Source organism: Globicephala melas, chromosome 2, assembly GCF_963455315.2.
Source record: "Globicephala melas chromosome 2, mGloMel1.2, whole genome shotgun sequence".
Lineage (NCBI taxonomy): Eukaryota > Metazoa > Chordata > Mammalia > Artiodactyla > Delphinidae > Globicephala > Globicephala melas.
The window spans coordinates 174674417-174693635 of record NC_083315.2 but is presented as its reverse complement, the minus strand read 5'-3'; the positions used below and the strand labels follow the sequence as shown (position 1 = coordinate 174693635).

Genomic DNA, 19219 nt, shown 5'->3' with positions numbered 1-19219 from the left:
AGAGCACGTGCCAGCCTGGCTAGGCGGACTCCATCAGAGCCCACAGGACGCTGGGCAGGTACCTGGGGACCAGTGCCACGCTGCCGTGTGATGGCCCAGGAGCTCTGCCCTTCCTCGGGGTGTATGATGCCAGGCCACACAGAAAGTCTGTGACAGGCTCAGTCCCAGCACCCAGCACTGGCAGATAAGCAGGATGCAAATTAACAAAAAGAAAAGAAAGGTTTAACAGCTAAACATAATGCTGGCTCTAGCACTACAGAGAAATCAATCTTATAGTAAATAAAATAACTCTGTTTCCAAACACCTCAGAGATGATTCTGTCAAATTTCTCTGAAGACAATGTTCTAAATATTATGATAAAATGATAACTAGTTTTCTTTAGGTTACTTAAAGACAGAATTTAGTACATACGCTACACTTGAGTGTGTGTGTGTGTGTGTAAAACCATATAATACGGTTACAAATACAGGGAGGATACTTTTGAATCAATTGTATAACTTTTCAAATAGTACCTGGCATATTAAATTAGAGACTGTGTATATACACACATACTCATCAAAGAGCAAACACAACTTACTTTTCCACATCCTCATGTGAAAGACCTGAGAGCGGCCACTGGAAGACCTGCCCTCGATGAGGCAAGTCTAAGGCGACAATAACACCTGAACCAATCAATGGAGACAGAACACTCGAGAGCTGCTGTGTACCCCACAGCCGCCGATGCCAGCACAGCCTTACCTGCCACGCTGGGGAACCACGGGCGCTACGTTTACACTGAATGGTACCAAAAGGGCAAAAGTTAGCTTGATTATACCTTACTACTTCTTTCTTTTTTTTTTTTTAATTTCTTTTTGTTTATTTTATTTATTTATTTTCGGCTGCACTGGGTCTTCGTTGCTGCGCGCGGGCTTTCTCTAGTTGCGGCGAGCAGGGCTATTCTTTTTTTTTTTGACAAAGAAAGTAGGGTTTATTGGTGGGCATGGGTAGGGAGGGGGCAGCGCCAAGCCTCTCACGAGTGCAGGGCCCGCCATTTGTCCAGGGGGCCACGATTAGGGATGTACTTGACCCCACAGCCATATGGGATGAGCCACTTTTCTGCCACCATGTTTTCAAATTAATCTGCATTAAACTTAGTAAATCCCCACTTCTTGGAGATGTGGATCTTCTGGCGGCCAGGGAACTTGAACTTGGCCCTGTGGAGGGCCTCAATCACATGCTCCTTGTTCTGCAGCTTGGTGCGGATGGACATTATGACCTGGCCAATGTGGACCCTGGCCACTGTGCCCTGGGGCTTTCCAAAGGCACCATGCATACCTGTCTGGAGCCTGGATTGGGGACAGCACGCCAGTCATGAATGTCCACTGGAAAGGGCTGTCTCCAGGGTCCCTTAGGGCAGCCCACACAGGCAACAGGCCGCACACACTACCAAGGAGGCTGCTGTTTGCAGCCACTGCGCACCGGGCCCCCATGGGGAAAAGAGCACAGGCGGCTTAACTGGCTGCAAAGGGCTACTCTTGGTTGCGGTGTGCGGGCTTCTCACTGCAGTGGCTTCTCTTGTTGTGGAACACGGGCTCTAGGCATGCGGGCTTCAGCAGTTGTGGGTCGCAGGCTCTAGAGCGCAGGCTCAGTAGTTGTGGCGCATGGGCTTAGCTGTTCGGCGGCATGTGGGATCTTCCCGGACCGGGGCTCGAACCCATGTCCCCTGTATTGGCAGGTGGATTCTTAACCACTGTGCCACCAGGGAAGCCCCTACCTTACTATTTCTCAAAGTGTTTACTTTTCTGGGGGCATGTAGGAAAATTCCCCTTTCTTCGTTGAAATACCATTTACTTACGAGGGCTTTTGTACAAGCAGAGATAGTGAATTTTAATTGTGGGTTGGGTTTTTCACATCTATTGTCTAATCTCTCTTCTTCTTAGTACATTCCTCCAGAATTAATCATTATTATTATCTAGGTCTTCAAATGGCTATCAATGGATTTATTTGGCATATAATGACAAATTTCTAAATAACACCAAAATTAAAAAATAAATAAACAAAGCCTACATATTTAAGCAAAAAGAGCTTCACAAGTTATGTCCTGTGATGAAATTCCTGACAATTCTTTTTTTTTACATTGAAGTATAGTTGATTTACAATGCTGTGTTAGCTACTGCTGTCCAGCAAAGTGATTCAGGTATACATATGTACACATTCTTTCTCTCTTAATATTCTTGTCCATTACGGTCCATCACAGGATACTGAACACAGCAGAGCCTTGCTGTGCCCTGGTATGTCTAGTGCGCTCAAATACAGCAAAGTGATTCAGGTATACATATGTACACATTCTTTCTCTCTTAATATTCTTGTCCATTACGGTCCATCACAGGACACTGAACACAGCAGAGCCTTGCTGTGCCCTGGTGTGTCTAGTGCGCCAAAGTCTAACTCATCCAATAGTAAAAGCGAACACCGTGTATTTACTCCAAGCCCCCCATCTCTTCAGGGAAAAGAGAGGGGCTGTAAGAGGAGAACAGAGCCCCCGACTCAGGGAGGCACCCAGGCACGTGGCCCGAGAGCTCAACACCTACTTGCCACCAGTGGTCGTCATCCCCTTGGGGCTTCTTGGAAACGACGCCAGTTCTGAACCACAGGTGTCCTCGGACGTCCAAGGCCCACAGGGTCTGTTGGTCCCCAAGAGTGATACAGACAGGTTCCAAAGCCTGCCTTTCACTGGAAACGAGGAAGAGAGCGTGGAGTCAGCACCCGCATTCATGGCCTCCAGCGCGCCTAGGATGCCGGCATCCAGCGTCCTGGGGGGCTCGGTGTGGGACAAGAGACAAGTTCCGAGGAAGGAAGCTTGAGTTTCGAGTTAAACGACTGTGCGATATATACTGTTCCGAAGCGAGGGGGCGTCTGAAGAATTCCTGAAGGCCCAGGACGGTAGGGGGAGCTCTTAAGGGAAACTAACCCAGGGAAGAAGAGAGCAGGCTCATGAGGGATTTCAGGCCCCGAGTGGCCCATCTCCCCACCCCTGCCTTCACCAATTAAGCGAACAGAAACTCTGCAGCGTGCCAGGCTGTGTTGGGCAGCTGCAGCCTGGCAGACGCTGCCCACTCTGCGGGCAACGCCCTCCTCCCACCCAGCCGGTGACGTCCCCACCAGCTTCGAGGCTGAGCTGCGGGTCCACTCTGCACGGTGCCTACCTGACCTCTGCAGGGGGAGCCGAGGCGTCCTCGGTGCTGCTCGTCCCTCTCCAGCTCGGGACCATCTACACTAACTGGCGTTGGTTGCCCCAGATGGGGAGCTCTTCGAGGGCTGGGCAGGGTCACGTTCACTCAGTGCTCACAACAGGTGCTCACTCAAATTTACTGGGTTGCTCAATTCAAACCGAGAATATCCTAATCTAATTTTTCTAAAGACTACTGATAATTTCACACCAGCAAAATGATCTGACAGTAACTCTTTAATTAAAATTTTGACGGGTAGAAAGTAACCAAATAAATTGCAATTCAGAGATTAACTTCAACTGACTAGGAGGATAATAAAGAAAAATATTTGGCCTTAAGTCATCTGAGACTCTAAACAGAAACTATCTGACAATGGGCAGTTCTCTAGAAAGACCATCACGAGAGACTTGTGACCGTGTGGGGCTTGAGATTACACATGAGGGCAGTAACATTTTTAAAACTGAGCTCTGACCCAATGCCCAGTCTGCCAGTCAGAAGGAGGCACAGAGTGTCTTCAAGGTCAGGCTGCTGAAACTGGCTCTGGCAATCCCAGAGAACACCACGACCGTGGAAACCTTCAGGGAACCAGCTCTGCCCAGGAGAGGCTCACATGGGTCCCTTAAGAAGAGTCAAGTTGACAAAGAACAGACAGTGGGACAGACAGGACGCTGAAAATGTGTCTGCTCCTCCCCCGATACCTGACGATGTCACATTTCCAGCGCTCCCCTTCGGGACAGAAGCTGCTCACACCCTCCCGGTACAGCAGTACCCTCTGCTCCGTCAGCGCCCACACCACGCTGTTTCGGGCTGCGACCTGGGACAGTGGGTATGGACAGTCAACCTTTACGGCTCTGGCACAGGGGCGATCCACGCTGAGACCTGCCGGGGAGAAGGACAGGAAGCCCCCAAAGACACACAGTCAGGACTTCACACCTCATTTTCATTCTGTTTGCTTATTTTTCTTTTTTGGTATTTTGCTATATCCTTTCATAATAAGTACTTTCTCTTTTCAAGGTCTAGTCAACATAAAATAGTTAGATTGTGCTTAAATATAATATCCATCTGAACTGTTTTCAGATGCTCTTTGAAAACTGGAGGAATAACAATTCCGAATCCTCTGGTGTCCCAAAGTAGCTAAGAATGTTCCGAAAGAACGTGAAAGCCCAGTGCAGGAGCGCAGCCAGCTCCGGAGCCAGGAGGGCCCAGGCCCAGAGGAGCCAGTACCAAGGGACGTCTCCTGTGGCCACGCCCCTCGGAGCCTCAGCTGCCACTGGACCCACAGGGATCTGAGGGCTCCAGGCAACCTCTGCAGAGCACCTCCAACAGGGTGGTTCCCCTCCGCCTGCTTTGTACGTGGTACGCGGTGTTTCCACTACTAAAATGAAAACCCCGAAATTCCTAGATGGAAGGTGAGGGCCAGAGCTCAGGGTCCCCGACTCCCCATCCAGGGCTCTTCCCCCGCCTCTTTGCAATCTCTGTCTAATGAGCTTCAAGGCCACTCGTAAGGGAGCTGGCACAACAGCTGTTACCTAAAGCCCCATATTATTCCGCAGCCTCAGCCTGCGGTCAGGGCTCGGAACTCAGCATGCTCCCTGCCCGATCACAACAGCACCCTACGGTATCACAGCCCTTGGGCTGCATTTCCTCAAACTCAGCTAGGTAGGAATCACCTCCTGGACTTCTTACACTGCAAACCTTCAGGACAACCCTGGAGACTCTAAGCCAGTAGCTCTGGGTGGTTTGAGCTTGTCTGCAACCACTGCCCAGGTGACTCCTAAGGCCCTCCTCACCCCCAGGCCAGAAGCACCCTGTTTCCCCAGCAGGAACGAAACTCAGATGCCACTGGAAGTTGGACATGCGTATGCTTTTCCAGCTATTTTTCACTTTCAAGGGAGACATAGGAACCAGGCTGGAGAGACCAGGGCCGGCATGTGGCCCAGAGCTGGCCAGGCTGCCCTCTGGGCTCAAGCAGGAGCTGCTAGGATGCCGGCTCTCCCACATCTGAGAGCGAGCCAGATGTTCAAGGGCTTTCAATCTCAGAGAATCGAATATTTGCAAACGAAGCAACCGACAAAGGATTAATCTCCAAAATCTACAAGCAGCTCATGCAGCTCAATACCAAAAAAACAAACAACCCAATCCAAAAATGGGCAGAAGACCTAAACAGACATTTCTCCAAAGAAGATATACAGACTGCCAACAAACACATGAAAGAATGCTCAACATCACTAATCATTAGAGAAATGCAAATCAAAGCTACAATGAGGTATCACCTCACACCAGTCAGAATGGCCATCATCAAAAATTCTACAAACAGTAAATGCTGGAGAGGGTGTGGAGAAAAGGGAACCCTCCTGCACTATTGGTGGGAATGTAAATTGATACAGCCACTATGGAGAACAGTATGGAGGTTCCTTAAAAAACTACAAACAGAACTACCATATGACCCAGCAATCCCACTACTGGGCATATACCCTGAGAAAACCATAACTCAAAAACAGTCATGTACCAAAATGTTCATTGCAGCTCTGTTTACAATAGCCAGGAGATGGAAACAACCTGAGTGTCCATCAACAGACGAATGGATAAAGAAGATGTGGCACATGTATACAGTGGAATATCACTCAGCCATAAAAGGAAATGAAATTGATTTATTTGTAGTGAGGTGGATGGACCTGGAGTCTGTCATACAGAGTGAAGTAAGTCAGAAGGAGAAAGACAAATACCGTATGCTAACACATATACATGGAATCTAAAAAAAACCCCAAAAGGTTCTGAAGAACCTAGGGGCAAGACAAGAATAAAGACGCAGACACAGAGAATGGACCTGAGGATGTGAGGAGGGGGAAGCATAAGCTGGGACAAAGTGAGAGTGGCATGGACATATATACACAACCAAATGTAATACAGATAGCTAGTGGGAAGCAGCCGCATGGCACAGGGAGATCAGCTCAGTGCTTGGTGACCACCTATAGGGGTGGGATAGGGAAGGTGGGAGGGAGACACAAGAGGGAGGAGATATGGGGACGTGTGTATATGTATAGCTGAGTCACTTTGTTATAAAGCAGAAATTAACACACCATTGTAAAGCAATTATACTCTAATAAAAGATGTTAAAAAAAAAATCTCAGAATCGTCCCTGGCTGACAGTTCATAACAGAGATTAAAACCTTCTCTTGGGGGGCTTCCCTGGTGGTGCAGTGGTTAAGAATCCACCCGCCAACAAAGGGGACACGGGTTCGAGCCCTGGTTCGGGAAGATCCCACATGCCACGGGGCAACTAAGCCCGTGCACCGCAACTACTGAGCCTGCGCTCTAGAGCCCATGAGCCACAACTGACTGAAGCCTGCACGCCTAGAGCCTGTACTCTGCAACAATGAGAAGCCCTCACATCCCAACCAAGAGTAGACCCCACTCGCCACAACTAGAGAAAACCTGCGTACAGCAATGAAGACCCAATGCAGCCAATAAATAAATAAATAAAATAAATCTATTTTAAAAAAAACAAACCTTTTCTTGGAATCAGCAATATTAAATGGTTAAAAGATTGATATTTACATAAATCTATTATGGCCTCTTGACATCCGAAAAAGAGCTCCTGCCCCGTAATCGTTTCCAGGTACTGGTGAATCACATTGCTTTTGGAAACCCATATCTCATTTTGCTGACAGTACGTAAACACTGACTCTCATTACAGTTTATTTTTAAAAAACAAGTCCCACTGTGTCTCTTCCAGCTGCTAAAGGTCCCCCCTCTCAGGGCAGTTTCCTAGGATGAGATAAACTCCTATTCAGAGCAAATTATCTCTCATTGTTTTTTCCTGACCCACGTGTAAATAAGCGTATAGAAGCAGGGCTTTGACCTGGCTGAAAATATCCAGCCATAAGTTAAAGGGAAAAATGATTCTAATGCCATTTCTCTGTTCTTCTTTCCTCTTCAGATCTGATACTGCAGGATAAGGGATACGCAATGGTGAGCTGTAAGGAGAATAAGATTCTGTTTCTGTGCCTCGCCAAATAATTCTATTAATTCCTGCCCTAAATTTGTCCTGGGTTGAATGTGAGTCAGTAGCAGAAAACTGCTAATAGATTCCAACAGCAAATACTCTCTTTCCAGAAGTGTTTTCATTTAAATTGACTTCTAGCTTCTTGGTCACTGTCTCTAAGCACGTCGCTACCAAAGCGCAATCACACCAGATCCCACGGGTGCTGGGGCGCCGGCTGCAGCTACCTGTCTGTAGGTACAGGTCCCCATTTGTCCTGATGATCCAGGCCGTGTCATCGCTCAGGGCCACAAACACCGCCTGGGGCAGAGCTTCGTACCAGTGACGCTTCCCCTTGATGGTCACTTTTCCACAAGCAAAGGCTCGGTTAGATTTCTGTTCAATCTTCCAGAGAAGGGCTCCTGTGGAAATAAAAATTATATTCACTGTCCAATAAATACTGAGAACTTTCACCCCCAAAAGTCCATTCTGGGTGCTGCGGGGAAGAGAGATTTCTACAACACGCCCCCCCCCTTTGCTTCTACCCCGAATGGGGAAAGAGCCTGCGGCGCCGAGGTCTGAACCCCTGCCACCACCCCCCACCGTGTGGCTTGGGGCTCATGTCTCCAAGCCTCATTTCCTCATCTGTGAAATGGGATCATCTGCCCCGTACAGGCTGCTAGGAAGGCTGCAGGTGAGGCTGTATCAAGGACACAGCACACAGAGCGGGCGCATCAGAGGCACTCATCACATGGCAGAGAGGCACCACCAGCACTGCTAGGTGTGCCAGGTGAGGGCCCTAAACGACCTTCGGGAGGCACAGTTAGTGTCCTGAGAAAGTCTGAAAGTCCTACAGGGATTCAAAGGGAGCGGGTCAATTCTGGACCAGCCAAATGGATAAGGTGCAGATGGAAAGGAAGCACTTGAGCTGGGCTGTCCCTTTTTTCACTTAGAAAGGGACAAAGAAGAAGGGGAGGGAAGGAGAAGGGCAGACAGGAAGGTGGTCTATGCAGATGCAGGTGGCGTCTAAGAAACCATCAGAGTCACCAAGAGCACAGACGGCTGGACTAGAGGGTCTGGCACGAGGTGCCAAGGGAGGTGTGGGAAGCGAGGCGGCGGCCAAGCCCGCGGCCCCCGGGGTGCCCACGCTGGACGGGGCCCTCAGCCACAGCACCAACCCTGGTGGAGACAGAGCTCCTGCTAGAGTAGCGCGAGACTGAATCGTTTGGAAACACACAGTAATTCACATAATCAGGAAAAAACCGAAGTTTATAAATGGCTGGGGAGATGGACCCAAAGGTAAATGAGAGGAGAAGAATTAAAACCCATAATTATATAAAGCCAGCTAATGGGACAGGCTATTATCTTAGTCTCTAAGGAAAAATATTTTTCAAAGAGATAAAGAGATAGAACAAAACAACCCTGAACAAACTGGTATTTTACGTAGTGACAAAGACCAGGAGAGTTAGAGGAAATCCATCTCAAAGCACAGAGGGCGAGGGGAGGTCACAGGCTCAGTGTTGTCTGCCTTGCATTCCAATGTCCTAACAGTAAACCAGCTACGATACACATACACACTTCTGTTCCACTCGCCATCCCACAAATAGGTAAAGTGGCCAACATTGTGACAAACAAGCAAATTATTCTGTATAGATGAGGGGGTAGAACCTCATCCAGGAAGCGTCTGCTCCAGCTCACTGAAAATGGCCTGATCATGGCATGAAGGAAGGAAGGCATTTTCTTTTCACAGTCAGGGAGTAGATTATTCACCCAAAGCATATATATAGCTCCTTACAGAGTAATTTCTAAGAAAGAAACCAAACGATCCAAACTTATCCAACACAACCGCGGGCCCATCTTCATTAGTTCAGCTGTTTTAAAGCAACACTAAGGGACTTCCCTGGTGGCGCAGTGGTTCAGAATCCGCCTGCCAGTGCAGGGGACACGGGTTCGAGCCCTGGCCTGGGAAGATCCCACATGCCGCGGAGCAACTAAGCCTGTGCGCCACAACTACTAAGCCTGTGCTCTAGAGCGCACGAGCCACAACTACTGAGCCCACGTGCCACAACTACTGAGGCCCGCGCACCCAGAGCCTGTGCTCCCCAACAAGAGAAGCCATTGCAAGAAGCCCGTGCACTGCAACGAAGACCCAACGTAGCCAAAAATAAATAAATAAATAAGTTATAAAACAACAACACTAAGAAATAGAAACAGATTTATTTTTATAAGGCATTTTATGTTAATATTTCTAAAAAAAAAACCCTCAAAAATGGAAGCTATTTGTCTAACTTACAAAACATGTTCATGTGTTACCACTGCAATTAATAAAAAACCAAAAACTGAACTGCAATTACACTATTTTCAGTTGACGTCAAATGCAGCAATCCGCGTTCTTTGGAGAAAACGCCTCAAACCTGCAGGGGAAAAGGCAAGTCTGCTAAATGGACTGGTCCCTGTGTGCTCGGGCCTCTACACCTGGGGCAAGAAGCAGGGAGCTGGGAGGCGAACCTGAGGGCGAGACTGCCACCTGCTGGACGGCATCTTCAAACTTCTGCCAGCGCAGCCCAGCGCCCGGCAACGCGCTGCAGAACAGGCCGCCTTTGTAGTCCAGGCACCAAATGTACTTCTCGGAGACCGCCAAGCTGAGAATGCCGTAGCCCGGCCCGGAGTAACCCATCCAGCTTTCTGCAAACTAACAAGGACAGAGCCTGCTGAGTTCTGCGGCAGAGGACACAGCTGCATGTGTCGTACTGTCGTCAATAAGAAAAGTGTGCAATCACTTAAGTCGGCCCTCTATCTCTCGACCAGCTCTAACAGAAACATTGTGAAGTGGGAGCGGCTGTCCCCTACAAAGACCCCATAACGTTCCTGGAAAACAGTCTGTCACAGATACTACAACCTCTTCCCTCACCTAGCGCTTACATTCAAAGGATCTGGTTTTATTCTACAGGGATACCTCACTTCCCACTTGTATGCAAACTGATTTTTTGTACAGCTCATCATTAGAGATGTGTTAGGAGAAATGGCACTACCACTATCTTTGTTTTTTTCACCATATTGTTTTAAGCGCTGATCCAATCATCGGACACGTGGCACATTATGTGGTTGATGGAAATCTGGCCAAGACACTGCCTGACTGAATCTTGTAGACTAAGGTTTAGATGTTAGGGTTCTTTTAAAAATCAAAGCTAAATAAAGTGTGTACTTTAACAGCTTTCCAAAACTGCAAAAGAAACCCATGTATTTGCACAATCACCCACACATGGACGTTCACTGCTTCACAGAGTTTGGCACCCAACCCCTCTCGATCTGGCCCTGACTCACCAGGACACACCTTACCCACCCCCCAACGCAACAAAATGTGGCTTTCCAGCTCTCTGGAGGGGGACAAGGCGGGGAGCAGTGAAGGCTGGGGGAGGTCCTCAAAGTACCAGGTGCTCTCTCACCTAGGACTTTTCTAAAGTTCTGGTCTAGAATGCCAACTGCCCACGCCCTCGGCTCAGCTGCTTGGCTCCTGCCATGGTTGGTGGGCGCCGCGCCCCTCCTGCACTTTGCTCATCACCATCGCCCGAGTTCCACTCAACTGGGAGGATCTGCACACGTGTCCAGGACTCTTGAGATCCACGACTGCCTGTCACGGGCACTGCAGCGTCCCCAGCGCCCGACGCAGAGCCTGGCAGCCGAAGGCACTCACGAAAGGGTGAATGCGCAGAAGACTGAGTGAAAGGGCATTCTGTCTTAAAACTAATAAGCAGGACGTTTCACTTTCGAGGTAGGACAGACAGCACAGCGGTTCGAGAGAGAGGGCCCTGGCCCCACTTGCCATGCGACCTGGTGAAAGCCATTTATCTGTCTGAGTCTCCACTTCCTCCTGTGAAACGGGAGCACCTAGTTTGTGGGTTTTGTTCTTCGAGCAGTATATGAGTTAAACTTGTAAAGTGCTTAGCACGGCACCTGGCACACGGTGAGAGCCGCCCCAATGTCACACGTCATTAGGACGTAGAGAATCCAGAGGCACATCTGGGGAAAGCACATGTGGCTGCATAAGTTCACACGCACGATCCACACCTCATCCACTTAGCAGAAAGGGTTACAGTACACAGTTAGTTCTGAACCCAAATACATCTACATAATAATTACTTGCTAAGGAAACAAGCACTTTTTAAAAGCCACTTTTTTAAATAAAATGACCAAGAACAGCTAATAATCGTCTTTTAATTGCACAGGCTAGGTAGAACCCGACCCAGGAAACTGGACGCTCGAAACCTGGTTTCTGTACAGCCTGCAGGGGAGCCCTGGCGCCGCTGCTTGGAGGTCAGGGAGACACGGCTCCTCGAGACGCTTGTCTGCGGGGCAGCGCCTTCCCCTCCACAAGTGGACGGGCCTCTTGCCACTGGTTTCTGGGAGCGGCCCCCAGGCCAATCCAGCCATCCTCTGGGATGACTAGCACTAACTGCCCATGCTGGGCCGGCCCCGCCGGAATCAACAAGGAGAGGCTGCTTTTGTTGGTAAAGTGGGTAACTGAGCAGGGGTGACAGGTCAGCAGGAGTCCAAGCCATTCTAGATCCCTGCGCTGGAAATCCCCCAAAGGCAGACTTCCAAACACCTCTGGCATACGGGTTTTACAGTAGGAATATAATTTCTTTGCATAAACAGAAAAATATAATCAGTTCGCCAATGATTTCCCTTAAGAAAGGAGCGCACATACCTCCTCTGACTTCAGCAGCCCGGGCTCGTCTGTGCCCGGCGGGTGCAGGTCCTGCAGGGAGCGGCTCCCTGCCAGCTCGGTCACGCTCGTCTCCGAGGATGAAGAGGGCAGCCCGTGGGCATAGATGTCCTCCTCGTCACTGGACGTCAACGCCTGGTCCCGTGAGGGCTGCTCATGGGCGCTGGCCACCGAGGCAGAGACCCAGCGAGGCCGTCGTCCTCCTGCACTCCCCAAGTCACATTCGGAAGCAGCCATTGCTTTCTGGCCTGTGTCATCGTCAGCAGCAGCGTGCCGGGGACTCGAGCCGAGGTGGCCTGGGGCCCCCAGGTGCCTCCGGAAGCCCTGCTCTTCACTGGGCTCCTCAGCGCTGGTCCCTGGAAGCCACCGCTCAGCACTGGGAGTCCAGCTGAGGCTGGAAGGCACCAGGGGGGAGCCCTGGAGGGGGGCCTCCGGAAAAGTGCTCTGGGGTTCAGCAGGCTCCATGCCCCCCACCTCCTGGGCCTCTGCTGAGCTGCCCCGCTCTCGGCAGGGTGACTGTGTGCTCCTTGGCCCACCGCTCACGGGACAGGGCTCCTCTTCGAGCTCCGCGATGTCATCACTCCCTTCCGCGTCCTCCCTCGGATGCCAGGGTGAACTCAACCCCCCGCTAGGCGGCTGCGTCTCGCCTGCGCCGTCACATAGTGGGATTTCGGTTCTTCCGTCACCTTCCTCATTCAGTGAGTCAGGGGCGGGGAAGGGCGCCTCCAAGACACTGAACGTTTCGGGGTCGCTGTATTCTGGCAGGACACTGCTGGCCTCACCACTGAGACTGCACTCCTGGTCCGGAGACCCTGTGCTGGACTGATCCACGGTGCTGCCCAAACTCGAGGTCGTGGACAGCAAGTCTGTGCTCAAGGACTGGGGGCTATCACCAGGACACTCCCAGCAGGGAGTCGATTCAAGGGAACTGGGGCAGGTAGTCCCGCTTCCACCTTCTGTTTAAAAGAAGAACGTTTAAGATTAGGTATGAATCTAGTAAGACACTAACTAAAAAACAAAATTTGGGCTTAAGATAAAAGCGTTTTAAATGAAGGATATCTAAATGGTGAAGAATAAATCTCTAAAGTACAAATTATCCCAACGCAGGGATGTTTTAAATGGATGCAAATACTGTACACACTGATGGGCTCTGAGGCCTTCAAGAAATGTTAACTAAGAAAAACAAAGGAACAAATGGATCACAGACCAATTTCTTTTAATTATTAAAATGCTAAGGGATCTGGTAACATTTTCCTTCAATATCGCAGTGATCTTTAGCTAGAGAGGCTCAACAGGCACCAAGAAGTGAAAAATTTTTTTAAACTCAGTGTTAAATCCCGTATCTGGGAATTCCCTGGCGGTCCAGTGCTTAGGACTTGGTGCTTCCACTGCCAAGGGCCCAGGTTCAATCCCTGGTTGGGGAACTACGATCCTGCAAGCCATGCAGTGCAGCCTAAAAAAAGAAAAGAAAAGAAAAGAGAAAAAAAAGCCCATATCTGATGACATACCCTACATTAAACATAAATCGATCCATCTGAAGATTTCCATGACCTTCCTTACAGGTTTACAGAATCTCTGGTCTAATAAATGATGTACATGAATAAACAGAAATTTTTACTTAAATATTGAAAAGTATAACACCCAGACCTGTTAAGCAGGGTGGTATGTTACATTATAGTTTAATGCTTTATGTGTGTGTATAATGTATACGTATTTCACAGTAAAACTCCTTCGAGGAGGAAAGACATTCGCTTTCTGTGCTTTCCAGCGAACGGGCAGTGCTCACTCAGCAAGCAGCAGCCTTCCCAGAGAGTTTGGTAAAAGGCCCCACGGGGGCGGAAGGAGGTCGTGTGTGCTCTGCCGTGGATGGTACCTGTCTTCTTCTTCCTCTTCTTCTTTTTCACTTTGAGAGGCTTCACAATGAGCTCTTGGTCGAAGTCCTCCGAGCTGATCACACTGAACCTCTTCGAGGTGAGCTGGCCGCTCCTGCCCAGCTCGGGAGCCGCCTGCGGCCCGGAGCTGCTGTCAGTGGAGTTGAGTGAGCTGCTCCTGCTTCTGGGCTCGCTGGCCACGGAAGAGCCTCTGAGCCTCGTCTCAGAAGGCGTGGCCCCCGGCGGCTTCTCCGCACGCTGCCCATGGACTTGCTCTGGGCATCCTGACGGCTCCAGACCGTCCCGCACTGAGAAAGAAGAGTCAGTTTTACCATGGTTACTGGAGGGAAAGATGGAGTGCTCTTATTAAGGTTTGCCAGCCCTAAATACCAGCCTGCTAAATTCAGAGAAACCAGCGAAACTAAAAGAATTGTACAACAGGTTCCAACACGTGGTTTTTGTTCTCCAGGAAGTTCATGTGTCAAAATCAGTCAAATAACTCACAGCAGCTGTCTTCTGTAAATAACTCAAAGTAAGGGACTATCATAAGGTAGAGCATTTCTCACTTCAACTCACAAAATAATAGATAAAGGTGAGATGCCTATTAAAAAAGGGCTTGGAAAAAAAATAATAATAAAAAAGAAAAAAGGGCTTAGAGGGAATTCCCCGGTGGTGCGGTGGTTAGGAGTCGGTGCTTTCACTGCTGGGGCCCCCGTGGTGCAGCCAAAACACTACTCCTCCAGGGACCTCTGAAAAACACACATGTACCTATAATAAAAATTCTCAAAGTTCAAGGAGGGAAAGGTCATTTTTCACCAGCGCAAACTCAAAACAGAGGAGTTCATTAAAGGAGTCCACGTGCGAAGAGGAGAGAGAGCAGAGCAGGACTGGCAGTGGGCTGGTGGGCCTGGCGCTCTGTCCCCACCTCCATGGACACGTCCTCCTCTCAACACGACAGTAGGAGGTTCCAGCCACAGGACCCTCAACACAGGACTGGGGGTCCATTTTGATCCATCCAGCCATCCTTCTGTTACCGAGTACCTACCGCATGCCAGATGCGTTCTAGGCATGGAGACACGGCCCTTACCCAGACAGGTGGGCATTCCTGCCTCGACCGGGGGCCACAAGTGGGGACGAGCAGGGCAGGGAAGTGACTTGCAGAAGGTCACACAAGATTACACAGGCAGATCTTGGTCTGGAGCTGCACCGTCCAGTACAGTAGCCAGCAGCCATGTAGCTACTGAAATTCAGATTCATAGACATGAAACAAAACTTAAAATCCAGTTCCTCAGTTGCACTCAGCACATTTCGAGTACTTGGCAGCCACGTGTGGGCAGTGTAGTTACAGAGCATCTTCACGCCTGCAGGAAGTCTACTGGCCTCGTGGCTCCTGGTCACTTCTCCCCTGTAAGTGGCACTGCCACTTGGTGACACTGTTAAGGCCCCCAGCTCACAGGCTCAAGAGCAGAGCTCTCTCCGTTTCTATGAAAGTTACAACCCTGGAATGATGTTCGCCCCAACCTGCCCTCTGTGACTTAAGAGGTAATTCACTCTCTTCTTGCCATCTCTTGGGAGATTATAAATTCAGGACAGTGACAGCTAGTACTTCATTTTTGTCTTTTTGAGGCTAAATATCTGGCTAAAGTGAGGCTGTTTTTTATATTCTCCCAGCAGCCAAACCTTGTATTCTAAGGTTTAAAAGACAAACGCTATAGCCATGTCCCAGGCAGGCCGCTCCCTCCCGTGCTGGAGGGAGGGAGCCCCACTTCCTGCCCAGGATCTCCGCTGCCTCTCTTGAGGTCACTCAGACATTAGCTGACACTGGTCAGAGTAGAAACACCAAGGATGGCCCTGTGGCCAAGAGACCCGAGGAAAGCAGTGGCGTGCCCACAGCCATGGCACAGGGCGGGCCCTCCTGACTAACCTGGCGAGGCAGGGGAAACAGCGGCTGAAGCGGAAATCTGGACGGTGACTTGGGGCTTGTCACGTACTACCCCAATCCTCAATTTTCTAATCTGTGAAAGGAGGACACCATTGACTAACACGCTAGGGTCTTCTTCAAACCACGTGCTGTGTTAGGGCCACAAGGTGAGTCACGAGAGCCTTGCAATCAAAAATCTATTCTTGCGTAAGGTAAGTGGTGAGGCAACGACTCCGAAGTCAAGGAGCAGCAGGAAAAGGGCCCCAGGAACGCAGTGAGGAGAGACTGACTCAACTAAGGCGACTGGAAGAAGTTATCAAAAGTGCGGCGATACCGACCGAGTCTTGAATGATAAGGGGGAGGGGTGCACAGGGCAGCACCCGAGGAGGGCAGGCCTCGTCGGAGAGACCCAGGCAGCAGTGTCAGGACAGGCGCACAGCAAGCGAGGAAGGGCCAAGGCCACTCCAGCCCCAGGGAGGAAGGTGGCCTGCTTAGGGAAAGGCGGGGGCAGGACGCCTGTGCAACTGCCCAGTGAACTTCAGAGGCCCCACGAGGCGCTGGCATCTGTGGGCACTGCCCTCACCTCGGGCATCGGGCCCTCCCGCACGAGGCTGTTCGGAGGACTGGACGAGATCGTGAACGTTAAGTGCTTAGCAGAGTCTGGAAGGTGGTGAGCACAACGCAGTGATGACAAGGCGGGGAGGGGCAGTGGGGCAGGGGCCACACAGCTGTTGTTGCGACCACCAGGAACAAATACATAAAGTACCATGGTCGTGTGCATGCACGACAACACAGAGTAAGGTTCTTTACTCATTAGAATTTGGGCTTAAATATGAATTACCCAAAAAAAGTCAAAAGCACAGAGAATAATCAATACTACAAGGAAGAACTATGTTAAAGGTAAAAAACCGTGTCCCAGGTGACAGACTGAAATGTTCTAAAATCTTACGCATCAATCCCACAGGCTGTCTCAGAGTGTCGGACGGAGATCAGTCAGGTGGGTGCCAAGTTCTCCTTCCTACTCACCCAACCTCCCTGACCTCCAGACCCGCAGAAGCAACTCCACCAAATGTGAGACCCTGGCTGATGTAAGCCTGAAAGCAGGTAACCTTCAAGAAAAGTATCACAAACCGTCTTTTCAGAATCAAAGGAAACCCTCTGAACACCTCGTTTCGAAAAAGCTACAATCATTTAACGAGCAAAAAAATGGTACGTTTTATACATCACAAACTGTAATTACATACATTTTATAACAAATTTTGTAACAAATACATTTTATAACATTTTACAAGAAATACAAACCTATTGATGCTAGTCCTTCAGGCCTGCTTGAAATTCTTATAATGTTCCTGTCTCCCTTTAAGAAAAATATTTCATTTTCTGTGCAGGAAACAGACACGATATCACCTGATCCTTCCAAACCAGCAATTGTGGCCTGTCCAAAAAAAAAAAAAAAAAAATCACAAAACCAGGCAATAGTAATAGTTCAAATCGTACAAGCATGTGTAGCAATCCAAATAAGTCAGACAACTGCTCTTCGTTGTCATGATTCTGAAACTCAGGGAAATTCAGTCAAAGTCAGGTAATACCTGACGGATGTGTGACTGAGTCACAACCCCTGCCAGTAAATTTATGAGACTGAGCGAGCAGTCTCTCCCCGCCTCTCGGCCACCCTCTGAACCGGTCCCCGCCTTGCTCCCCGCTCTCTGATCGCCCTTTTCTGGCTTCAGGTGCCTCAACTGGCCAGTCCAAACCCCAGCCCTGTTCCTCCACGACGTCACGCGCTCTGCTTGAATTCTTTTCCTGACCCTTGCTCACTGGGAGAGTTCCAACTTGATTCAGAGGCCGCCTCCTTGGGAAGCGTCCCTGACAAGCTCACCCTCCTCAGCAATGCCCAGGACTCTTCAGAGCTCACAGCACTTTACACAAACCCCCACCTGGCACGTCTCTCCTGGGCTGGAATGTGTGCTGGCAGGTCTAGGTCCCCTACCGTGCGGAGTCCTGTGGGAGAGACTAATAGGCATTGCAACCCTTGGTTTTGAATGAATAAGTGAGTGAGGGAGGATTCCCCTAACATCACCTGAAAGCAGACAGCAAACAAAACACAGGACATCCCTGACTTAAAAAAAATTCTTGCTTCTCAGTCAACAGTGCAAATAAGAGACTAGCTCATTATAGAAGAGAAAATGAGTCTCAGTCCTTTGTAAATTCTTAATAATCCTGACAGTAGTTTGAAAGCTTTTAATCATGTTGCCATGTAAAGACTCTCTGCTCATGACCAGGTCCTCTGTCTCCACTTCCCCATCTATAAGATGAAGTTAATTACACCTACTGGGGAAAGCCCTGGGGAAGTGCTCAGAAGAGAGGAACTGACGTACAATTATACCACACCTTGACCCCGCCAATTAACAGGTGCACATTAAGTTCAAACAGTACCCAGAAAAAGAAGAAAAGCTGTGTTCTCTACACCTGAGGAAGAATACAAAAATGTCTTTCAAAACGTTCCTTAAGAAAAGAAACAAACTCAGGGCTAAAAGGCATCTTGGTGATTCCCTAACCCAACTCACCAGTCCCCTCCCCATGTTCCAGGTAGGGAAACCAAGCCAGGCAGACGAGAGACTCCTGGTTATAGGTAGAACCAGACCAGAATCTCCCAGGAAGAAGAAAAAGGTCAGTTTTTCTTTCTACTAAACCAGTAGTACCAGGCATGGCTGATAACAATCATTAAGAAGCCTTGCAGACGAATTTCATTTTCTGTTCACACAACTAAGAAAACCCTTTGATTTCTACCGTGAAGTGCTGCTTATAAAGAAAAGGGCGTCTGTTAGAGGCCTGCTGACTTCAAGAAGGAAGAACGTGAGCAGGATGGGGGTGGGGGGTGGGGTGAGGAGATGACGTACAAAACAGCAAAAGCTCTGCTCTTAAGAATAAACTGAAACTACACAGCTTTGTTTTTTTTTAATTCCTAATTCCACCTCTGTTGGCAATAACCTCTTACCATCCTGATTTAAACAGAAATTGTTTCCTACCATGATTTAATAATGCTGGGGAAAAAAATAACGCTGGAAAGTTGCCCAAATACATCATTAAGTAAAGTGGGGAAAAAAATGGCAAAACAGTGTGGCTCCATTTGGGTAGGAGAAATAAGGGTAAAAGAACAGGGTGGAAAGAAAGCTAGAGAAAGAGCCCCCTGCCCAACTCAGTGTTGCCCTGCGGAGGCCTTGGGGAATGAGTCCCTATCTTACTGTTTCCGTCATGTTTGAGTTTTCATTTAATACCCTCACAGTAATTTGGTAGTCAGAAAACACGTGATTCAAAGAAATTATAAAGAACAAGTTTAATTTTGTGCTTAAATAAAACACACACAGGGCTTCCCTGGTGGCGCAGTGGTTGGGAGTCCGCCTGCCGACGCAGGGGACGCAGGTTCGTGCCCCGGTCTGGGAAGATCCCACGTGGCGCGAAGCGGCTAGGCCCGTGAGCCATGGCCGCTGAACCTGCGCGTCCAGAGCC

The 19219-nt window shown here is 49.3% G+C and overlaps 1 protein-coding gene and 1 non-coding gene across 6 annotated transcripts in view; both read right to left on the bottom strand.

Annotated features, from left to right (window-relative positions):
* The window catches only part of TECPR2 (tectonin beta-propeller repeat containing 2), a 96015-nt gene that overhangs the window by 40617 nt on the left and 36179 nt on the right, over positions 1-19219 (bottom strand). For all 5 annotated transcript variants that reach the window (XR_009563210.1, XM_030883319.2, XM_060295309.1 and 2 more), the window contains 7 exons: positions 17012-17144; positions 13791-14096; positions 11900-12873; positions 9700-9883; positions 7440-7613; positions 3908-4088; positions 2571-2712 (listed from right to left, as the gene is read on the bottom strand). Coding sequence is in view for 4 of the 5 variants with exons in the window: in XM_030883319.2 (XP_030739179.1) it covers positions 2571-2712; positions 3908-4088; positions 7440-7613; positions 9700-9883; positions 11900-12873; positions 13791-14096; positions 17012-17144 (2094 nt within the window). In the remaining variant the exon portion in view is untranslated. The remainder of the gene's footprint in view (positions 1-2570; positions 2713-3907; positions 4089-7439; positions 7614-9699; positions 9884-11899; positions 12874-13790; positions 14097-17011; positions 17145-19219) is intronic.
* Positions 1370-1504, bottom strand: LOC115867411 (small nucleolar RNA SNORA70). Its single transcript, XR_004045119.1, has one exon. It is a non-coding gene; the product is annotated as a small nucleolar RNA SNORA70 (small nucleolar RNA).